Source organism: Argopecten irradians, chromosome 16 (assembly GCF_041381155.1).
Source record: "Argopecten irradians isolate NY chromosome 16, Ai_NY, whole genome shotgun sequence".
Taxonomy (NCBI): domain Eukaryota; kingdom Metazoa; phylum Mollusca; class Bivalvia; order Pectinida; family Pectinidae; genus Argopecten; species Argopecten irradians.
In genome coordinates this window covers 13,617,298-13,642,275 of record NC_091149.1, presented here as the reverse complement: position 1 = coordinate 13,642,275, position 24,978 = coordinate 13,617,298, and the positions used below count along the sequence as shown (strand labels likewise).

Here is a 24,978-nt window from a genome sequence, read left to right as displayed (position 1 = left end):
GTTAAAGTTTGTTACCGCTATTTCTCAGAAAGTATTGAAGGGATTGTTCTCAAATATCATATGTATGTTCCTCTAGGACCCTAGTTCTGCCTATTGCATTTTGCGACCACCATCTTGGATTTTGATAGTTTAAAGTTTGAAAAGCAGAAAAAAGAATTGTAAGTTTGAAAAGCAGAGAAAAGATCCCTCTTTCATTTGTCAGACATAGATCAATCTTTGGTGGGCGCCAAGATCCCTCTGGGATCTCTTGTTTATAGTATAATTTGAAAAAAACGATGGATTTGAGAACAAAAAGTCAAAAAACATTCTGAATTGTGGCTAGTTTTCGATCGTTTCTCAAGATTTTCAACGAAAACGTTCCATTAAAAAATGCTTGGTAGTTATTATTATTTCATAATTATTTGTTATTGGATGAAAAACGGCCATTACATTGTATGTGATAATGTATACCATGAAATCATTGAATTTCTCTGAGATAACTACCGCATGTACAATTAATTGTATCAGAAACGTATATAATATCAGAGATTTAAACATATGTTTTCGATTGTATTATCTACATTTATTGTAAATTATTTGGAATATAGAATCAAGTTCAAATTCAAGTTTAAACAATTTTATTAAAGTCGATACATCAATTTCAACCGATAAAACTATAAAAGAATAAAGGGTAAAGCGTGCTTATATCATCGGAAGTTTATGTTATGCAATTGTTTGATTTCTATTTGTATAGGCCTATCTTTTTAGTATTGTCAAGATGATAATATAGTTTCTGACAGGTTTATATTCATTGAATGATTATTTTTCATCTTTATTTTGTAATTTACGATATTGTGTTGTTTACATATGAAAGACGTGGTTGAATCACGGTAGCAAATATTCAATTGCGTTGAAAAACGCTTATTGATTATTTCACGATCGAATCGTGGGTCAGTGTTATTTCATGGGGTGGGCCGGCGATTGACATTCTTGGTCGATTAGTTGCTTTACGCGTAGTGATTTCGAGACCAATAACATTTCGTCATTTCTCACTATGGGTTTTTATAAATTTCTTCATTTAGACAAAACTAATAACTTATATGAAATCATCACCTAAATTATTCTATTATTGGCATAACAACGTGTATTATCAGTGAAAACGTAGAACTTTTTTCTTCCAATTTAACCTTATCGGTGATGCGGTTTGATGACAGGTGCCCGATCCAATGCGCATGCTCGGTCAGTTCAGAACGCCATCTTGGAATTTGAATGTACTGAATTCGAAAATTAGTTGTGCAGAAAATTGACGAAAAAAACAGCCCTGTAGTTCATAGACGGTTTCGGAGGCCACCTTTGGTTCGAGGAGGCTTTTTACTTTCGGTATGTATCAATTAGATGAACTCAATATGTGTAAATGTCGCAAATTCCGCTTGAACTTGCACATAAGGAGAAGTTCTGTCTGGGATACGAGAGTACCTAATGATAAGGGTTTCTTTGTTTATTTTGAAATTCAAATTATTTCTTGTGCATTTTTTGCGTATATTTACGAGCTGTACAAGTAGTAATTTTACAGTTTATACAGTTATTGACTTGTCAAAACATTGTCTTTGTTGTACTTGACCTGCTTTACTTCAACACGTTGTTTTGTTGTGTATTGTAACGGCTGGGCCAGTGTATATTGCAGCCGGGGTCATTCAGAACGCATGCCGGATTCGATTGTTATAGCGCCCAGGAGTAATGTATTGATGTGAACAAACCATAATATATCACACAATAATAGCATATTTAAGAAACGACTGATTGCTTGCGTGCTTTGGAAACTTTTGCATCTTTGTAAATTAAAAAAAACCGACTTGATTTATGTACGCTCCTATTTAACACCCCCCCGGCCTCCACCTTTCAAACTGTAGGTCTAACCATCATCAGCGCATCCAAACTGGCATATAGGTAAGCCAGCCTGAGAATTTCAATACATTAATCTTCACCTAGATTTTTTTACAATCATAAGTTCAAATAATAATACAAATATCTTTTTCAAATTACGATTTAAGATTTACGTAATTGTAAAAAAAAAATATTTTAAAAAAATACTCAGAAATAGAATAAGATGGTCAAGTAAATATGACAAAATTCAATTCACAAACATACCCAGTGTGGTTTTTGAACTGTGGTAAAATATGGGGTACCATATTAGCCGTTACAAGCGTCCCTCCCTTTTCTGGAGAAGAGTTTTAAGTTGTATAAACACCCCCATTTCTACCACTACATGTGTACAAGGTGTTCTTCCACTCTTATTACATTGGTTGGATAGCGACACTCAAACGAGATATGTATGTCTGCCATGTTGCTGGCAGCGTACGAGTATTTGTCGTCGGGTTAAAACGTATCAAACAATGTTTAAATGGCAAGATATCTAAACAATTACTGATTGACTTACTTGTTGAAAATATATAATATTTTAATCCATTCCTGCAAATAATTTTGTATAACACCACCCATATATTGTTAAATCCATGTTAAATTGTAGTATGGAAGTCGATGTGCTCAATTCTACTGTCACTAAAACATTACGTTTGTTATGGTTTATACAAAACACAAAATTTGAATTTAGCGAAATGCATCTTACTTCGTTCTGTTTGTTTTGTGTACACATTAAGATAAATCCTAATTTTCATAAAACCTCAATATTCCTATTCAAATTAAAAATGGTCATCAATACAAAGGAAAATATTAGGAATATTTTAAGAAATGCAGCTTCTGGACTAATTTGATGGACAATTTTTGCAAATATGTGTATTTATGATACATAAGTCCAAAAAGGTAGGTGACAACATATAAAAATGTGACTTTTGATGCATTTTACACCATTATGTTGAGCTTTGACCAAGCAACAGGAATCGATGGCCGTGCTTCTTAGAGGTTACACAACGCAATGTTAAAAAAGTATCTGGTCGTGTTAACCTCTGACATTGTTGGAGTATCCCATTCCATGAATTTAACATCATTTTACAACATGTTATTTCTCTAACATCCGCGTTGTATCCCATATTACAGGAAGTCACACTTGCAAGTCTTTAACATGTGAATAAAATAACTGGTCCGTTAGGCTTGTTTATATTTGAACCAAAGAGCATCCTAAAAATAGAAATTAAACCCTAACTATCTAATCATTTGTAGATGGTGTTGAAGACTACCGTTTGTAACAGCGTTTTTCATTGGCTTTTATCGTATCAACATTCAGATCACTACGTTTGTTCCCGACTGCAACATATAGAACATGATTTTAAAAAGCCAATAAAGACTAGAGCTGGTTGATACAAATATTTTGCGAATGAATACCTAAAGCTATTTCAGTGTATTCACATAGTAAAATAGTATTCTAATGTTCAACAAATAATTACCTCGGTTCTCATATCCCTCATATGATGCATTATCGCCTCCTGATTTACATGTGAAAATCATAAGTTTTACTTTCGTTTTAATTTCTCACCTGTTTATCAAACTTATATATTGAATAAATCTCAATAAAAGTGATTGAAATGAATATATATTGTAAATGTCGATGTGTTTCCAATTAAATCATCTGCTATCAAATTTATACACTTCAATTACAGGGCATAATTCCGATATTATAATCATCACCTGATGTAAAACACTGTTTATGCTCAATGAACAACGGACAAAGCCCATATTTACTTCCTGTAGCTATATATAGTGAGTGGGAAATTTGAATGGGTATGGAAAGAGTTTGGGAGATCTTTGACATTATGGTCAAAATATTGGAATACCATTTGAATACATCAAACGAATATTCAAATAACAAAATCTGCTATTCGTTTCAGCTCAGTTAAAGACTTTGACAGTTCAAAGCTGTAACAATATAAAATGGTGAGGGTTTATTAAGTTACACAATTGCAATTTAGCCCTTCATTTCTGGGACGAAGGTTAGAATCAGAGGGTTTAATCTGGAACGTCCTTATCATATGTGTATCATGTCTCTGGTTGTTAATAGGATTTAAAGCTAATTAAACCCACAACATACTTTATTTTTGCGTTAACATGCAGAAAAATCAAACTAAACATGCAATTATTGTTATGACGTTTTTTCGTTTTAATTAGTTTTACGCCCTATTAATAGCCAGGGTCATGTAAGGACGTGCAAGGTTTGTTGGTTGAGGAGTACCCAGAGAAAAACCACTGACCAGCGGTCAGTACCTGGCAACTGCCCCACATGGGATTCGAACTAGTGACCCAGAGGTGGAGGGCTTGTGGCAATTTGGAGTCATCTTAACCACTCGGCCACTGCGGTTATGGAATAAAAATTTAGAGCTCTAGATTTTAATATTTTGAATTTTAACAGCACCAACGCATCCTAACAATGTCCTACATTATAGCATAATGAGTCGAGAGATGAGGTTTTGATGGAGAGTGGATTCTTCCTTCAGGTAGGATAGGCATTGGCCAAAAAAACTACATTAATGACCTGAATATATATTTATAGATGGTGGTTCTGTTTGTGTGGATCAGTCCATGTATGTAAAATAGGGAGATCAGGTTTTCTTGTTGGCAATACAGGCCATGGTGGGCACATCAAAGAGAATAGGAAGCATGTAAAACTAGGAATAGAATTACACACCACTTTTCTCCAATGGAGGACCTTTGTATAGGCCTAATGGATATATATGTGAAACAGGCCAACATCAATACGTAATTTACATGGTTAATTGGGTAAAATGAAAGTGTTGTTCAATATAATTTGGACCACATAGATTGGAAGAAGATAACAGACTTCATAGTTCCGTAAAACATGGATTTTTACTTTGATGAAAATTCTTCAGATTAACAAATATCACTGCTAATAATTACTGGCAGGTCAATCTGAACTGTTTTCTAAAAACAACGTGAAACAATTCATAGAATTGGTATTCCAGGTCCTTATTGTAAATAGAATATAAAACTAAATCCAACAAAAAAAGAGAATATAAAACTAAATCCAACAAAGATAGAATATAAAACTAAATCAAACAAAGATAGAATATAAAACTAAATCTTACAAAGATAGAATATTAAACTAAATCCAACAAAAATAGAATATAAAACTAAATCCAACAAAAATAGAATATAAAACTAAATCCAACAAAAACAGAATATAAAACTAAATCCAACAAAAATAGAATATTATAAAACTAAATCCATAAAAAATAGAATATAAAACTAAATCCAACAAAAATAGAATATAAAACTAAATCCAACAAAAATAGAATATAAAACTAAATCCAACAAAAATAGAATATAAAACTAAATCCAACAAAAATAGAATATAAAACTAAATCCAACAAAAATAGAATATAAAACTAAATCCAACAAAAATAGAATATAAAACTAAATCAAACAAAGATAGAATATAAAACTAAATCCAACAAAAATAGAATATAAAACTAAATCAAACAAAGATAGAATATAAAACTAAATCCAACAAAAATAGAATGTAAAACTAAATCAAACAAAGATAGAATATAAAACTAAATCAAACAAAAATAGAATATAAAACTAAATCAAACAAAGATAGAATATAAAACTAAATCAAACAAAGATAGAATATAAAACTAAATCAAACAAAGATAGAATATAAAACTAAATCCAACAAAAAAAGAGAATATAAAACTAAATCCAACAAAGATAGAATATAAAACTAAATCAAACAAAGATAGAATATAAAACTAAATCTTACAAAGATAGAATATTATACAAATATTTCATGGGTTACTGTGCTCTAGTTCATGATATTTAACCTGAGGTGATGGTAATCAACAAATGTTATATTGCACGAGGCCAAAGGCCGAGTGCAATATTACATTTGTTGATTACCGTCATCGAGGGTAAACCTTAATATCCTATTGAAGATTGACATATAGCCCATGTACGTCACGTTGTAACTCCGGTTTGGATGTCTTATTGTCTGTTTTCACATTATTAGACCTGCTTGCAGCCTTTTGATCTAATACATTCATCGTGTCCGTCCTTTACTCGGTACAGTAAACATCTACATGATGTGCTTGATTCGAGATCTATAAATCCAGTGCGAAATTGAGCGTGAACCTTTGTGACGTCATGATAACGTAACTCACTGTTACTCGCAATTCCTCGGAAGTTTTCTACAAAACTAGACAACAACAGCGAGGTGTTCCTAAAGCCGTGCAATATAACATCTCGAACTGTGCAATATAACGTTTCCATGGAAGCGTGCAATATAACTTCGAACCATGCAATATAACAAGGTTTTATTGAACAGTCGGTGTAATAGTTGAAATATTATATTTCTTCATATATAGATTGGTATAAACAAGTTATGTAATAAAAAACTAAATCCAACAATGCAAAAATAGAATATAAAACTAAATCGTACAAAGATAAAATATTATACAAATATTTCATGGGTTACTGTGCTCTAGTTCATAATATTTAACCCGAGGTGATGGTAATCAACAAATGTTATATTGCACGAGGCCAAAGGCCGAGTGCAATATAACATTTGTTGATTACCATCACCGAGGGGTAAATATTATGAACTAGAGCACAGTAACCATGGAATATTTGTTTTATTACATAATCACCAGTTTTTCAGTTGAATATTATTTTTATAAAACGAATACGACAATCACTTAACAAAAAAATCAACACCGTACCGTACGGAAAAAAACCTTAATATTCTATTGAAGATTGACGTATAGCCCACGTACGTCACGTTGTAACTCCGTTTTGGATGTCTTATTGTCTGTTTTCACATTATTAGACCTGCTTGCAGCCTTTTGATCTAATACATTCATCGTGTCCGTCCTTTACTCGCAGTAAACGTCTACATGACGTGCTTGATTCGAGATCTATAAATCCAGCGCGAAATTGAGCGTGAACCTTTGTGACGTCATAATAACGTAACTCACTGTTACTCGCAATTCCTCGGAAGTTTTCTACAAAACTAGACAACAACAGCGAGGTGTTCCTAAAGCCGTGCAATATAACATCTCGAACCGTGCAATATAACGTTTCCATGGAAGCGTGCAATATAACTTCGAACCGTGCAATATAACAAGGTTTTATTGAACGGTCGGTGTAATAGTTGAAAATATTATATTTCTTCATATATAGATTGATGTAAACAAATTATGTAATAAAAAACTATATCCAACAAAAAAGAATATAAAACTAAATCCAACAAAAATAGAATATAAAACTAAATCCAACAAAAACAGAATATAAAACTAAATCCAACAAAAAAAGAATATTATAAAACTAAATCCATAAAAAATAGAATATAAAACAGATGATTAAAAAAAATACACTAATAAATGTTTTTACCTGCACAATTCCTTAGTTGATCAGTTACAAAGACACTTTCCTTACCTCTGTCATACAACAAGTATCTCCTGCTATATGTCAGGTTAAAGAAACCTGATTTCTGACTATCAATTTCAATAGGCTAGCATATGTAAATTAATTGTTTGAATTTAAGAAATCAATTGTTTTGACATGTCCAATTCAAATTCATATGGTTGAATGAGCACAGTGAACAGATTTAGCTACTGATAAGTGTTTGACAGGTCACTATCACTGGGCATGCTTGACTGAATTCCAATCATATTTACCTTGTAAGTCTGGCAAATCAATTGTTGGTCACAGCTGACCAACCTTGAATAGCCAACTACCTGTTCACTGTAAACATTAGTGATTGGTGATTAGGATTTGCCAGCAGGTGACAGAATACATTTCATCTCACCTGAATTATCATAAATACCCAGGTATGCATGGTGTGGGCATCAGATTTGTTTCTACACTTGAACAGGACAGAGGTGCTGGTTTACAGTAGTATATGTTGTGAGGGCTGGGGAATATAGCTTTTTCTGAACTTTTACTGAATGCTCATCTGTCTCAAACCCAACCATCCTGGTGCAAATTGTTTCTGGAGGAAGATAAGGAAGTGGAACTTTCAAATTCATTGAAAATTGTTGACACATTTTGGATTAATCATCTTTGAGGTAATGACTATTCTTTACTTTCAGTATTTAATTTCCTTGTTATATATGTACAACCCATGTTTTAAAAGTACATTTGTATTTATGTAAATTCAAATGTAAACTTTGTTAGTGTAAAATTTTAAAATCAAGCTTATAATTAACTAATTTACCCTAGAAATTTGATAATGGGCTGGTCTATTCTTTGATTTAGGAGAGCCTAATATGTTTCTTCAGGGGTAACATGATAGAGCCATGCTATTTGAAAGTGCTGATTATTGGCCATGGCCTTTTTGATTTAATTATAGTATAATAATACCTTGATAACTTTATAAGTTTATTTTGTTTAACTGTAAATTGGAATACATTTATGACATAATTTTTTCAAGGAATTTTTTTTGTTCATGATTTTATTCTAGAACAATTAAAAAAAATATTCATTATAAAAAAATCTTTTTTAAGATACAAACAAACTCTTCTGAAACAGTTGAAATAAAAAAAAAAAAGAATAAAACCGTCTGCAAAAAAATATAAATATGAAGTGTTGATGCCCTGCAGACTAAATGATATACAGATATGAATCAGTATTACCACCACAACACTTGTAATTCAACATACATCTGGGTGTGTAAAATATACATTTAAATTCCCCGTGGCGTGGCCTCATCCTAGTGACAGCTTCAAGGGTCAAAGGTGAGAACTGACACATGTCAAGTGGATTGATATGCAAATAAGCATATTCTTTACCTCCTCCATTTAACCCATTGAAAATCTACAAGGAAAGTATTTAAACTTTGGAGAAAATCTCCACTTAGTCATCCACATATGCGTTAGATATGTTCAGATAGATTTTGTTGACCCCATGAGGTGTACTATGTTTACAGTTTTGACATTTTTATGGTTTTGAACTTATAGTACAATAACAAGTGGGCTCCTACACAGTATACAGACAAGTGAGACTGTCAGTTTTTCTTGTGTACTTGAGCAAGATGGATGTATATACAACTTGACGTGTGTTTATGTGAAGAAAAAAAGTTTCAGGATATATCATTGTAAAATCTCCTAATAATATAAGGATCATGTGACGTTTGGATTAATCGGTCACAAAATCAATATGTGGAAGGACTGAAAAATACTTTTGCAAACTTTTGTTTAAAATGTCTCAGGATGTTATGCCGACTGATGTTTGATGGAATTTACAGGTGTGATTGTGACAAAGTTAGTTAATCAGGTAAGGCCTGGGGAAAAGTTGCAAAAGATGGACATGTTTTAATGCATAAAGTATTTAAAATATTTGTATATTCAAAAAGTGAAGTAAATATAATTTGAATACCATACAGGTATATAATTTGAATACCATATATATATATATATATATATATATATATATGTCAATATATCAAGTCTATTTTGATATGCAGTACAATAATTAAATTTGAATTTGTCTAAAGGATATATGCCAGATTTTACAGGAAAGTCCAAATACCCTCATGATCAGAAAAACTTGGAACTGCAATGCCCAACATGGTATTAAAACTTTTAGGATGTGGAAGCTTAAGCTAAGTCAATGTAATGGACACGCCCATGAATATAGTACTGTATTCATGGTCGAAAGCATGATGCTGCTGCACTGGTCAAGTGGCTACGGTATATAGTGGCAAGACAATTGCAAAGATGTGTTACAGAAGCTAAAAATTATAGTTAAGGAATCAAGGTCCCAGGACAGTTTTACATGTTAATGACATTGTCTAGTGAACATAAATAAGTATGAATTAGGTTGTATTACAGAGGCAAAAATGTTTAAAGTTAAAGAAATCAATTAAGTTACCTGGCATATAAATGTTCAACTTAAATTTATTTATAATGCATGTTTGATAGTGAATTACCAGTAGAATTTGAAAAGGTATATGATATGTCACACAATGATAAATATGGGCCATCAACTCATTCCGAAATAGGTCTATTTTGAAGTTCAAATATTGTACACATACAGAAATACTGGAAAAAAAATAACAACAAAATATTTTCAGTTACTGAAATTATGAAAATGCCAAAATGCTTGTTGAAATATTTCTATAAAAATGAACAAAAAGTTTTTCCGCGTCATAACCCCTTTTTGAACCTCATGCCACATGGCTGAAAGGTTTGTTATGCATTATAGTGTGGGCATAATACCAGTAGTATTTCATGTTGTAAATGATCTCACCATGACACTAATTGATGAAAGGAAAGAGGCCCACAAAGGGGGATTCCAGACTCAGACTTGTGTTGACACCTCCATTTAACCAAAGAAATCTTTTGATCTGTGGCAGATTTGGCTATAAGCCAGCTCTATTAAAAAGGGGATATGAAGGGTTCTAGACGCATAAATAAAGGGAATATAGATAAGGGGGACAATTAAGTATGGAAATATACCCACAGGAATTAATTCGGGAAGGGTTTGGACCATATTGTAGTCATAAAAATATCCTGGGTCTCAAAAAAGGAAGCAGGAAAGGGCTGGAATCTAATTAGGGAGGTGGAATAGGCCAAATAGATTTCTGAGTCTCAGGCTAATAATGTTTTTTTTATAGTTGTCATGTAATTGGTGTTTGTAGTAAGAAAAGCCACCGCCTGGCAATAGATATTAGGATACAAGACACCCTATTACCCTATATATTTTGGATGTGGGGCCTACCACCTGCTGCCAGTAGCGCCTGTTGTAGTAAATAGACTTCATGAATGAATAGACAGCTCTGTTTGCCCTTTGTACATATGTGTTCAACTCTGTTCAAATGCTGTGCAATAGGGTCGGATTTTCGACATGTATAGCTTTGTAATTGTTCAGGTTTTGACCTTTCGTTTACAAATCCTCATTCTGGATGAGATTATAATTACATGCATGAAAATAGAAATATACCCCAAACCAACCCTAAACTAAGACCTTCTTTTGTATATTCTATAAACTTTGTTTTTAAAAGTGTGTCTGGTGGTGGAGGGGGGGGGGGGTCTTCATTCTCTGGTATTGAAACTAGCTTTATAATATGTGTATGTATATCACTAGCCTTTGAAATAGTATTAACTGCATCTCTAACTCATTTATCCCTTCAAACACAATGAGCCGCTCCTTTATCAAGAAATAGAACAGTTCATTATGAAATTTCATGGGTGAATGAGATTTTCAACAACTGTTTAATATAACAGAAATCAATGTTGTAGCAGCATTTCCAAGTAAATTCAATAATTCCGCAATGCTGAGTGTCTAGACATAGCCACATGACCATGGGATGCTAGCTAGCTATTGCCAGTCAGAGGTTACACACATACATTGTACTAGGTGATCTCGGGTCACTGAAGTGTGTAATTTCCGGAGGTGGTTACCGTTTCAGCCCATAAAGCTTCTGTCCCAGATAGGAGCACGCTGATAAGACTAGAATTACTCACAATGCTCCACTACAGAACACAATCCAGCCCATCCTTACACAATGTACTTGTCATTTATTAATATGAGGTAATTCTTCATATAATGTAATGAAAACTTTGAAGAAACTGTGGAATACATATTTCATTATACAGCTACTGAAATCCACCAGAAGACCTAAGGTAAACATCAAATATTAAGTTTTAGCAAGATTCAACTGTACATTTTCTACAAAACCAAAATTTGACTTATTTGGTATTAGATTAATTTTAACTTTATAACAAATATTTCTCAACTGATTTTTGACCGCTGCCTAACTTATTAGTTGAACTTATTGAATAATATAACAAGGACATTTTATTTTCTTCATTGTTAAAGTAATTTGCAGTAGTCTATAGAAAACCAGCTACGTGGAAACTTGGTATTATCTACATACTGATCAAAGAACAACTGAACTAATACACTCTTCTAGTGTTGCTTTGATCTGCAGTAATTTCACGGTTCAGTTGTAAAATTTAAAATGAGATTGCAAGACTCAAAGTAAGGATAAGGTTTGTGCGATATGTGATAAGCTTTTAAGAGCTGTCCATTTGAAAATTGGTATAAAATGAAGTTTCAGTTATCCACAGGAAATGAAATGACATAAAAATGGAACCATAATTTGTTAACAAATACAGATGAAAAATACAGTACAGAATATCTGTACTGGAAATGCTGGTTGCATTTAATTATACCTATTACAATTTACTGTAAAATGCGTCTTTTTGTAAAACAAATATAATTTCATACCGTGTATTGAGTAATGATTGTCTTTTCAGCTTCACTTAAAATTCCAACTAAAATTTTAATGTTATATTTTTGTGACTTCATAACAACAAGTACAAGCACAGAAATGTTCGGATGAAACAAAAAAATAAACATTACGCCAAGTTACAAAAATAACAGCTGAAGTTGACTTGAGTAAACAGGATAATATCATTTTCATCAGCACTGCACTAATTAATTCTCATTTCCACCCAATTTTGAGAGCCATTAACATACCCTGTTTCTGATGCTGATGTCGATATGGGCAAAGTTCTGAGGAAGGGATCGTGCGAGCCCGTCCAATCGACGCCGAGCCAGTCAAATTTACACCAACTATATCTTGCTCAAATCTCTGGGCTCTTGTATCATGCTATACAGCATGGGAAAACATCAACTGTCTGAAATGATGTTATAACTTGTATCAAAATAAATATATATATATGTACATGTAGTCCAAAATTTTCATTTCAGTTGTGTAATGATTAAATTTACAAATATTGAAATACAGAATGTTTATATTATAGTTCTATTGAGTTCTATTTTTGTAAACTTATGTGTTGTATTGTGTGTATATTTCCAGATTTAAAGAGAAACACAATGTTTATTAGTTTGAGTTTTATTGTTGTATGTTGAAGAGTTGTATTGTTTGTATATTTCAGATTTAAGGAGAACCTGATTTGAACCATGAGTACCTACCAGATGAACTCGGGCGGAGGAGGAACCAACACCAGAATGAGTAAGTTAGCATTTTATTGGACAGAAAAAGAAAAGGAAAAAAAACCACCTTAACAACAAAACAGTTCTAGTAGGGTCCATGCATGATCACCATGAAGTACCAGGTATGTTTCGGTTGGTCTGGAAACTTTTGGTAATCGAATAGCCAGTTATTTATCATTCAAAACAACAAAAGGTATTTACAGCTGCATTTCTATTGGAGATAGGTACACCCTTATGGTGCGTCGTTGTTACCAGTATAGTAGTCCCCTTTTGGTGCCCCACAGTAGGGTTGTCACCAGTATAGTAGTTCCCTTTTGGTGCCCCACAGTAGGGTAGTGATACAGTGTTGTAATAAACAGCAATGTCAGTAGCCCCCCCTGGAGGGATATTAATATGGTGGCACAATTTATAAAAGGTACCTATGACTAGACACAGAGGCAACACCGCCCTGCCTAATTGAATTAGTACAACAACTGTACAGCCTGTGGGAAACCGATTCAGTCAACGATGGAAAGAGGTCAAACAACATGTCTAAATGATTATCTCCCCTTGGGGAAAAAGGTTGTTAATGCAGGACTACCTCCTAAATGAATTATTCTTATTAAGAGTTTTTATCCAATTCATGTGGAAAGATCAGGGAATTTATCCATGCTATTTATACAGCAAATTTCTTTTGAGTTAACATTTAATGAAATAAATGATTTATGGCAGACACGCAACCATAAAATGTGGTTTAGTTTGGTTTGTTGTTGATGCAGTGGCGTTATACTAACTAGGATAGAATTGGTTCCCAGAGGCTCCAGGCATCCATACAATGTAATATAACATACTATTCCTAGTGTCTCATCGATCATTCAAACATTTATTTAAAGCAATCTTTTTACTCTGGCTCAAATTTCTAAAAACAAACTTTTGAGAAATTTTAGCATAAATTACATAAAATATTAATTAATAAAAAAAAAACCAACTTCTGTCTTCACTTTTGTTTCGAGAATTCAGGGCCTGGTAAGAGAACAGACTAAGAAGTATGATATATATTTATGTTTTTGCTTAACAGGATAAAGTTTCTTCATTTAAATGAAATATTTACAATTGTGAACACATTATTTTAATTGCTTGCTCATTTGTGTTATCCAGTTAATTATGGATATATATATATATATATATATAGCTGTATAGTTATTCAGATATTTTTTTAGAATTTTCTGGGTTATAAAATTCTCATGGGTCAGAATATTTACGGTTTGTTTAAATACCTATATAAAGGTTCCATGAATACAACAAAAATAAAAGCAAGCCATTTTAGAAGTATAGCTCACAGTTCAAATTAATGCAGACAACTATTCATGTATGTCCACACTATTCCGGTCATGACCCAGCCATAAAAAAAAACAACAAACAAATTGATTTAAAACATGGTTCGATTATGTGGAGTCCTCTGTATATATAAGTCGCACCATGTAACAAATAATCCAACTAATCCAAAACCCAGACAGTATTAATGATTATGATCAAATATCATCATTGCATCATGTAATTTTAGACTTATCCATTAAGCAATCATTCGGTTGATGCTCTCAACACAAAAAGTCATGCATCAGATTGCACTTTGCTTCATTTGAAAGCCCAGAAATTCAAAATGTTGAATTGGATCCCATTGAAGATCTGACCAAAGGTTTCTGGTAACTGGAAGGGCCTGGAAATGCTCATTAAAAAAAATCAATGTCTGCTGCACATTGACCAAAAATTCACATATCAGCATATTGCTTTATGATATATATTTGAAGGTCAAAATATATATGTCAAATTCAATACTGCAGAGGTTTCTAATAATTTTTCAAATGGCCCAGACCTGAAGTAAAAATACTCGGTTTCACATTTGACCATAGGTTTCTAGTAATTCAAATGGAGCAAAATAAGTACATAAAGTAAAAAATACACTGCATATTTGACCAAAGCATGAATCCAAGCCTATTGAATTGTATCGTTTTGATATTTACAGTGAATCCGGGAAGTGGAAACTACATGGACCTGCCAGACATGCGTGAAAATAAACAACAAGAGACCATGATGTGGTCCCAGAACACGTACATGCAGGATTCTGGAATCCACTCCGGCGCAACCACACAGGCCCCGTCCATCAGCAGTAAGGGTGGAATGAAGGACGAGATGGAAGAACCGACGGCCACTCAGGACAACATGGACACGTCCAGGATGATGTTCGACTGGGACCAGGGATACAACCCTGGTTATACACAGGAACAGGTCGATGGTATGTACATAGATTTGTAATGACGCATTACTTTGTTTAGTGATGTTTATTCTGATAAAAAAATCCGGGAAGTGAATCTTCATCTTTTCAGAGGATTTGAAATGAACAACTAATGTCAAAAATGTGTGAAACATCATCAAATTAATTTTTCAATACTAAGGGAATGAATTCTTCACAAAGTTTGTGATTTCTTCCCTTTGTTGATAGGATCAATTGCATCTCTGACTTGTGTTGGGTATTGTATTTTTCTAATGAAAATATAAGACTTGAAGATGTCTAGTTCTTATGATTTTTTTTTTCAGAGGTGAGCCGTCAGTTGAACCAGACTCGTACCCAGCGCGTGCGAGATGCCATGTTCCCAGAAACTTTGGACGAGAGCATGCAGATTCCATCCACACAGATTCATCCGGATGAGCCGACTGCAGTCCAGAGACTGGCAGAACCATCACAGATGCTGAAACACGCTGTCATCAACCTCATCAATTATCAGGTAATTGTCAAATGTTAATCAATCTGTCAATACTTGGCCCAACTAGAAGACATATGTATTACAATAAAGACCTTGTTAGCATTTATTGTGAATAGCGACATTTTTTCATCCTCTTTAAGTGACATAAATATAGCATATTCAATTTTATCACACTGCTATACAACGTGGGCATTGTAAACTACAGGAATGTTCAGTAAGAAAAAGTTGCAAGTTGGACGATATTGCTCTTATAAAGAATATGTCGATTAATTAAAAAAAAAAAAAAAAAAAAAAGATTTTGTCTGCAATTTTAATAAAATTCATTGTTCCTGTAGTTTTATGTTATTTAAAAATTAAGCTTCCATTTTATATTTAAAAAAAAAATTAAAACGTTATCATTGAATTATAATTCTGTTTTACAGGACGATGCTGATCTTGCTACAAGGGCGATTCCAGAACTGACCAAGCTTCTGAATGACGAAGATCAGGTCGTTGTTAGCCAGGCCGCCATGATGGTCCATCAGTTGTCAAAGAAGGAGGCTAGTCGCCATGCCATCATGAACTCGCCCCAGATGGTTGCCGCTCTTGTCCGCGCCATGAGCAACACCAATGACATGGAGACAACACGCTGCGCTGCTGGAACTCTCCACAATCTCTCGCATCACAGACAGGGACTTCTAGCAATATTTAAGTCGGGTGGAATTCCAGCTCTCGTCAAGTTATTGAGGTAGGTTTTGAATTTTAACACATTGAATCTTACATTGATGAATCTTTCATATCAAGCAAATTAAATAATTAAATAAACACTTATTAAAGTGTGTAATGTACACCAAACTTCTATTTTGAGACTGTACCTGTAAGCTGCAGTGACTACTATAAAGTCTGAATAGTAAATTCAAGTTTTCTTCTTCTTCACTTCATAATTTCCTATTAAAATTGATGTAATCATCGTCTATATATTTTCGTTTCTTGTCTTTCAGTTCACCAATTGAATCTGTCCTGTTCTACGCCATCACAACACTGCACAACCTTCTCCTGCATCAAGATGGCTCCAAGATGGCTGTTCGTCTGGCTGGAGGTCTACAGAAAATGGTGGCACTGCTTCAGAGGAATAATGTGAAGTTTCTGGCCATCACTACAGACTGTCTACAGATCCTGGCCTACGGCAACCAGGAAAGCAAGGTAGGTCAAACTCTTCTCATGTAGGGTCTTAATCACCCCTGAAAATGCAATTAAACTCTTCCTGTTCAAAGACAGGAATATTTTAATCAGAATCTTCAGGGGTGTAGGAGTTAATTTCATGATAGATGAAGACTTGATCTACAATTTAGAGAATTGAGAGTTCAGAAAAAAACAAAGAAATACAGTTGAACCTCTATCTCCCATAAGTCATGCAACACATTCTTTTCAATTCTGATGGTCTTGATTATTTCAAATTAATATGGTGATTTGCTCGAAAATCCTCAAATTCAGTTGATGTTACTGGAATCTTGTGAAGCTTTTCTGATTTATATAAATTTTTGAAAGAAAAAGTTAATTATTTTGAAATGATCATCGCTTGTAATAATGTATAATGATGTATTGCACATGAAATTGATTTTAAAATGATACAATTCAAACTTTTAGCTGATTATCTTGGCCAGTGGAGGACCTGGTGAGCTTGTGAGGATCATGCGTTCATACACATACGAGAAGCTTCTGTGGACCACATCTCGTGTTCTCAAGGTTTTGTCCGTCTGCTCCAGTAACAAGCCTGCTGTTGTAGAAGCTGGTAAGTAACTCACAGTAAACATGCTTATTTTAGCGGTAGTTTCATTTTAGCGCTGCCCTTGAAGTGCTAAATTATGTATAGCACTTACTGCAGGCTCAGATACTAACTTATCGGTCTTCCTAAACAAAGAAAATGAGGGCCCTGGCAAATATATCAGGGCTCAAAATCTGGATACCCAACTAAATTGAATCTAATTGGTAATTATGTTACAAAGATCATTGTTCAAACAAAAGTTTATTTTAACAAATCAATGAAACAAATGATAGTATATTACAGCAAAATCATGAAAATAAAAAAACAGGCTAAAAAATCAGTAGACTAGAGGGCCATTTGCAACACAAAATCAGGGATCCGTTGATATTTTTAGGGGCCTTGGGGCCCTGTCTTACATTAGTGTCTATAGCTGAATTTTGTAAATTCCAGTATTGAGCTATCAAATTGCTCTAATTTATGTCTGCTTAAATACGACCAATATGAATCTTGGTAATATTTTGTTAACCATTAAAAAATTAATTTGTCTTTAGTGATTGCAAGTTAAGAAAGCGACTAAATAGGTTTAATGTTTTCTATCTGTAGGAGGTATGCAGGCTCTGGCCATGAATCTCGGACATCAGAGTCAGCGTCTTGTACAGAACTGCCTGTGGACAATCAGAAACTTGTCAGATGCTGCCACCAAATGTGTAAGTAGTCTGCAGTGTTCATGTAGAAAACTTATAGGAAATTAGTCTTGAGAAATATGATTGATGTTTTTGATAAAAGATTGCTCCAAATTTTATAACTCTAAATATGAAATGGAAATGTTATAAATATCATGCAAAATTTCAACAATTATTCACTTGTTCTGACTCATCATCTGTTTGTTCATTTGAGGTGACTCTGAATTTGGAGTTGTACATTGATTTGTATATTTTAGCATACTGAATCTGGTCTCATGAGTAACTAAAACTTAGTTTCTCTCTGTTCATACAAGATATCAATTTAAAAGTTTTCCATTTGTCCTGATATACAGTTTAAAGGTTTATAATGATCTCCCATTTCGATAAAAAGTTTACCAGCTTTCCTGATTTTAGTTGTAACATACAAATTGACCTCCCATTTTGATGTTGTTTTTTTCCCTGTTGTAGGATAACTTGGAAGGCCTGCTCCAGATGCTGGTACAGCTGCTGTCGTCCAATGATCTGAATGTGGTCACCTGTGCTGCAGGTATCCTGTCCAACTTGACCTGCAACAACCAGAGGAACAAGGTCATTGTTTGCCAGGTCGGCGGAATCGAGGCTCTCGTCCGCACCATTTTACAGGCCGGTGATCGTGAGGACATTACCGAACCAGCGGTAAGTTTACCAATTTTTATGTCCGTCCTGAATTCCTCTGAATGCATTAGATGATTGTATAGATAAAGTACCCTGTGAAATTACCATTGAACCCACTGTCGAAAATAATCAAGTTAAAAAGGCAAATAAAAGTGTTTAAATCAAAATCATAGAAAATAATGAAAGTGATGTTTATCAGTATAAATAACTTGGTTAGATCAACCATAGCATTTTATTTCATTTCTTTGTTAATTTCCATTTGATTTTCGTTACATTTCTCATATCTAAAAATCCATTTTCACAGGTGTGTGCTTTGCGACATTTGACAATTTCCATTTGATTTGCGTTACATTTCTCATATCTAAAATCCATTTTCACAGGTGTGTGCTCTGCGACATTTGACAAGTCGCCACCCCGAGTCGGAGATGGCCCAGAATGCAGTGCGTCTCCACTACGGTCTACCCGTCCTGGTCAAACTTCTCCACCCTCCGAGTCGCTGGCCTCTGATCAAGGCTGTCGTCGGCCTCATCAGGAATCTCGCCCTGTGTCCGGCCAACCATGCCCCACTCAGGGAACACGGAGCATTGCCCCGTATCGTCCACCTACTGATCCGCGCCCATCAGGACACACAAAGGGTAAGCATGGTGTCGCAATTGTATTGAAAGGTTTTGGAATTACTGGAAATCAATTAATGTGTCATATTTGGGTATCTTTGATATTTTAAGGGTTAGAAAAATTTGAAATTGGTAAATTTTTATGTTTTGTGTTTATAAACATTTTTACTTAGATTTTTGTATGTGAACTCCTATACATTTCCATACTCTGATGAATAGCTATAAGTAATGCCTATAGACTAGCTCCACCAACATAGCCTAGATAGTCCTTCAAAGGCTAGTTATCATTTGGGCATCAAACACTAAAAATATATGTAGTTTACCAAGCCCATTTGAAATTTTCACAAATTCAGTATTGATTGTAAAATATTTTATTTATTTATCATCTTGTTTACTTACAGAGAGCGTCAATCAGTTCAAACGGCCAGGGATCCGGGTACGTTGATGGAGTGAGGATGGAGGAAATTGTGGAAGGAACCGTTGGAGCTTTACACATCCTAGCTCGTGAGGCTCACAACCGCGCTGTTATCAGAGGTCTAAACTGTATCCCACTATTTGTACAAGTAAGTTCACTTCATGACTGAAGTTTTGACTCAATCACAAATGTCATAACTTTTTGTAACATCGTCTTTGATTGGCAAACATTAAAATTAAAGACAGTTTCGGACTTAAGCCCGTTTCATTATCCTGGAGTCTGGCCTTACTACTATAAATTATGCTTCACTTCTTCAGTACTGGGATCTGGCAGGTTCATACATGCAAACTTAATTTACTCAAAACTCACATAAAATTTGTAGAATCTGTTTATTTCTGTTAGTCTTAACCTCAGTTTTTGCTGAATTCATGATCTGATAACCATGGTCCCAAACGACTTCATATAAACATTTTTTTTTTTATTGTGTATCCGTGGACATTTTGTTTGAAGTTAAGCATTCTATGGTTATAAAATCTCAGAAATTTTATTGAAACGATTGAAAAAAAATTATCAAATATGTAAAATTGAAACTTCTAGTATGGAGATTTTTGCAATCAATAGAAAATTGAAAATTTGTATTAAATGTGTATTATCTCCACAGTTGCTGTACTCACCAATAGAAAACATCCAGCGTGTGGCAGCCGGTGTACTTTGTGAGCTTGCTGCTGACAAAGAAGGCGCAGAGCTGATCGAACAAGAGGGTGCCACCGCACCTCTTACAGAATTGCTTCATTCCAGGAATGAGGGAGTCGGTAAGTAAAGAAAGAAACTCGGCTTTCATTGAAAACTTCATTACAGTAATAGTGCATTATAATAGAATTAACTTTGATCTTAAGGTTACATAACGTAATCAAAGCTAAGAGGGGGTAACTCAACTTCTCGATAAATTAGAAGTTCAAATGCAATTAATGCTAATTGCTAAAGAAGGGAAATAGATATACTTTGTAACATAAAACACAAAAGTCATGGAGAAAAGAAATTGATTAAGTAAAAAAAATAAAAACAATACTGATAAACTAGCAATAGTAGAGAACTAATAGTTAATTTGTTTATTTCTAGCTACATATGCTGCTGCAGTCCTGTTCCGAATGTCTGAGGATAAACCCCAGGACTACAAGAAGAGATTGTCCGTGGAACTGACCAGCTCTCTATTCAGGGGAGACCAGAACATTGCATCCTGGACTGAGGTAAGACCCATTATCAGAAATAAAAAGCACCAGACACAGAAAAGTGATACAGTGCATTAGACTTTCATCTTGTTAGGATATTTGATGTGTAATTATTATCTTGATAAGACATCAGCAAATTTTTGACAAAACGTCTTGGCCATACAACTATTTATTCAGCTGGTAAATTAATTTTTAGGTTGGAGTCATTCCAGTAAAATTTGTATCCCTTATTGTAGAACTACCTGAAATACCATAGAAAATTATAGGAAGGATGCACTGCCATGGAAAGTAATCATTTAGGTTTTAGTCCTGTAGGCATATAAAATATATTTTGGAATAATAGGTAGTTACTTGGATGGAACTTTGCTTAAAGAAACTGGTTTAATCAAGAAAGTAAAATTATATGTTGGATAATCCATACAAGTCTAACCAATGTTGTTTTGTATACAGCCCCCAGGTTTCGATGACGTCGGCATGATGGGACACGACGACTCGTACAGAGACCAAATGTACCAGCCTCAGCATCATGGTAGTCAGGGCAGTATGCACAGTGGGAGCCAACACGACATGAGCAGAGGTCAGTACCCAGCCTAAAGTCAATATTCTTAGTATAACGTAGTGTTCAAATTAAATCTTCTATAAACCTCATTATAATGAGATGAAAATTGGAAAATGAGATCTTAAAATAAAATTTGTAAACGCTTATGTTAAGTTTGCTCAAGATAATATAATGAAGTGAATAATTAATAACAAATTAACTTAATGTTGTCTGGTCAAATGTTGATAAAGTGTAGACATTGTGTTGTGTTGGTTGTGGCGATGATGAAAACCTCTTCCCATCATTCGCGGTTTCCACAGACGGGCAGCACCGCCCCATGATGTGTAAATCCTTCCTTGGATGTCTGAGTCACAACAGACCAGCAAACAAAACTCAAAACCAAATACAAAATCTTGTTAATAATAGAACTACTCAATGGTTAATCAAAACTGATCTGAACTTCAAATTATTGATTTTGTTTACTGTACAACGTGATATGTTTGTTGTGTAAAAATTTTGGTTGTTTTTGTGGAAACACATATAAAAATAATGAATGATGTTTTAAACATTATCATTATTGTTATTCCTTACTTTAACCACCCTATTTCTATCCAGAAGATGATTTGGAAGCTTTATTATACAGCATCTGGGATGGTAAAATCTCGTGCTTGGTAAACGTACTAGGAGATAAGCATCTCTATATTTTAAGATTAAGTAGAGAAGCAATATTACTAAATTTTCTTTTTACCCGACTTTCATTTAAGTAAATTTTCTTGTACTGTTGCAGGTTACGAGCCCCAGGTGCCCATTGACTCCATGCAGGGACTTGAGATAGGCAGTCACCATGGCAGCCAGTACGGAGGGCCAATGGATAACATCCCCGATCTTGGAGCGCCACCACAATCCGGAGAATTGAATTTCGAAACACTTGAACCGTCGCTGCCCCCTCAGCAGGGTGGTAGTCAAGGTAACATGGACAACTGGTACGACACTGATCTGTGAAGCATGACATGTCCAACGAACCATGAAGGTCATTTTTCTCAAGGTCACCTTGATCAAAAGTTTACATGAACAACTGTGTGATGCCAAAAGCATGGACAACAACAGAAGGATACTTAAATCCAGTGTCCAAGGATGATATTGGAACAATCTCGTGTCTCAAGTCGGTCTATTGTATCATGACATGGTGTGTTTGTATGTTGGACAAGGAACTGCTGCATGCTCGATAATGGATTTAAGATGTATGAATTGGAAAATTTCAATCCCTGGGAATGATATTACAACTGATTTTGTTGAGATCAAGACCAACATCAGTGTTCAGGAAAACATTTTTGAAGTGAATTCCTTAAGCCATTTCAATCAAGGAACTTTTTTGATTTCGGTTAAAAGCATTCATGAGTCTTAAAAGGTTTTAATCTGTAATGGCGGTATGTTTTAAACGAGAGTGATACAAATGTTTGATTCTTATACCGGTACTTGTAATACAGCAAACAAGACCTGTGGAAAACTTGTATTCAGATTTCACAAAACTATGGTTGTCATAACCTTCATAGCCAAGACGATTCATAAGCTGAACGTGTCAAAGAGTCTTTAATTCATGTTCAATGAGGTTGTATTTATACGTTTTACAGACTAACTACTTGGATACTATTTACATTAATCATTAATTATTCATCTTTGGTGATAACCAAATTAAAAAAAACACACCGCATATTTTTTACACAACACTTCATAAATATCTGTGCATTCAGCATGTCTCTCAGAAAGCTGTCTCCTAAAGCTGATTTGTATATTCCTATTTTTTTCCATTCTTGAAAACAAAATTTCAAACCTTTAAACCATAAATATATCAATCAAATGATTGCTGTTTTACAATTTTAGTGGAATCTATTATTAAAAAATTGGATTAAGAATGTCACTGAGAGGTGTGCTGAATCGGCACAACCTGGACCAGAGGTTATTTTATGTACATATTCAGTCATTCCAGAATTGCATCCATCTTAAATGAATATCACAATGTTTCAAATTTCAATTCTAATTAAAAAAATTGGTGTTTTATTCAAATCTTTGTATTCCATTTTGAATTGTTGATATTTGTTGTAGATTCTGTCAAAGGTTTAAAAGTAAAGTGTGTTGTTACCAATTGAATTTTATCTCGGAAAAGTTTTTAAATTAATTGTTGTGATGTGATTTTAATATTGATTTTAATCGCATGTGCCTATTGAACAAAATCATACGAGTCCTACATATCAAATTGTCATAAATTTATCTCGGCGAATCCTGTATCCATCCAAATATTGCATCATTTCGGTAAAAAAATATCATTTTCATCCTTCATATTATTGTAAATATATTTCTGTAATTATTTTCGAAAAATGTTTTTTCTGTCTTTACATTTTAGTTAGACTATATAGACTTTTATTATGTTGTTTTTACAATTTCTTTCTATCTAAAACTCTTTATTCTGATTCGTAGACAATGTTTAGACAGACGAAATCAAGGTTGTTTAATGCAATGTATAAATGCCGTCGATCAGTAATGAATTAGATAACTTGTAGATCAAGTCACATTTAGAAATAGCATATGCATGTTCTATTTAATGAAATAAAGATGGCATTTTTGTAATAATTCATTGTTTGTTAGTTTTCATTATCCAGGGTTTTATTAACCACCATAGTAGATTTTTCATACATTTCTTTCACATGTTGAACATCAATTCTACAGTCTAATTAAAATTTGACTTGTGATTCCGCTCAACTAATTAGATGGTCTCCAATACAAGATCTAACAACTCCCTGTTCAGGGTCACCTCAGCATGACCCCTATGATTAACCAATCAGTGTGTAGTCTATGAATCTTTGGGGTGATTGAATCTCTTGGAAGTATATAAACATCTACCTTATTTGACCCAATAAGTGACCATGTCCTTATTAGCCACCCTCCCCCTTTTGAGGCCTCGATTTCAATATTGCCCGGGCTTAAATAAAGACCTAAACATCAAAACTGTATAGGTCTGCACTTTTCTTTGTAATAATTTCGTTTTTTTAAGCAGCATCTTTTCATTTTTAGCTCACCTGGTCCAAAGGACCGAGGTGAGCTTATGGGATACCGCAGCGTCCGGCGTCCGTCGTCCGTCATCCGTCAACAATCGACTTCTTCTCCATAACCGCTGGTCGGATTTCAACAAAAATTTGACTGGTAGCATCCTTATGGGCTACTAACTGAAAATTGTACTAATGATGGGGCTGACCCCCCAGGGGCCTGAGGGGCGGGGCCAAAAGGGGTCAATTTGGCTATTTCCATATAAACGACTTCTTCTCTGAAACCAAGTATGGGATAGCACCCATAATGCAATGGTAGCATTCTTGTAGGGTGGGGATTCAAAATTGTACAAATGATGGGGCTGACCCCCCGGGGGCCTGAGGGGCGGGGTCAAAAGGGGTCATTTTAG

General features: G+C 34.2%; 1 protein-coding gene across 3 annotated transcripts; it reads left to right on the top strand.

The window, feature by feature from the left end:
- Positions 1-1,200: 1,200 nt before the first annotated feature.
- On the top strand, positions 1,201-24,155 carry LOC138310572 (catenin beta-like). Of its 3 annotated transcripts, none has more exons than XM_069251844.1 (15): positions 1,201-1,359; positions 12,852-12,928; positions 14,912-15,181; positions 15,484-15,671; positions 16,073-16,377; positions 16,631-16,832; positions 17,277-17,421; positions 17,998-18,101; positions 18,546-18,752; positions 19,112-19,366; positions 19,747-19,908; positions 20,422-20,572; positions 20,880-21,007; positions 21,440-21,566; positions 22,315-24,155. In XM_069251844.1, the coding sequence occupies exons 2-15, from the start codon at positions 12,877-12,879 to the stop codon at positions 22,527-22,529; spliced, it is 2,511 nt and encodes an 836-aa protein (XP_069107945.1). In that variant the 5' UTR covers positions 1,201-1,359; positions 12,852-12,876; the 3' UTR covers positions 22,530-24,155. The 3 variants fall into 3 exon arrangements, with proteins under 3 accessions (XP_069107945.1, XP_069107947.1, XP_069107946.1); XM_069251846.1 differs by lacking the exon at positions 1,201-1,359 and adding an exon at positions 7,989-8,012; XM_069251845.1 differs by lacking the exon at positions 1,201-1,359 and adding an exon at positions 8,857-9,219.
- The last annotated feature ends 823 nt before the right edge of the window (positions 24,156-24,978 follow it).

Bases quoted from the DNA above. Each gene is read 5' to 3' on its own strand.
- LOC138310572 (XM_069251844.1), top strand. From the start codon at position 12,877: ATGAGTACCTACCAGATGAACTCGGGCGGAGGAGGAACCAACACCAGA. The intron at 17,422-17,997 runs GTAAGTAACTCA...TTCTATCTGTAG, and splicing joins GCCTGCTGTTGTAGAAGCTG to GAGGTATGCAGGCTCTGGCC. The intron at 19,367-19,746 runs GTAAGCATGGTG...GTTTACTTACAG, and splicing joins CCCATCAGGACACACAAAGG to AGAGCGTCAATCAGTTCAAA.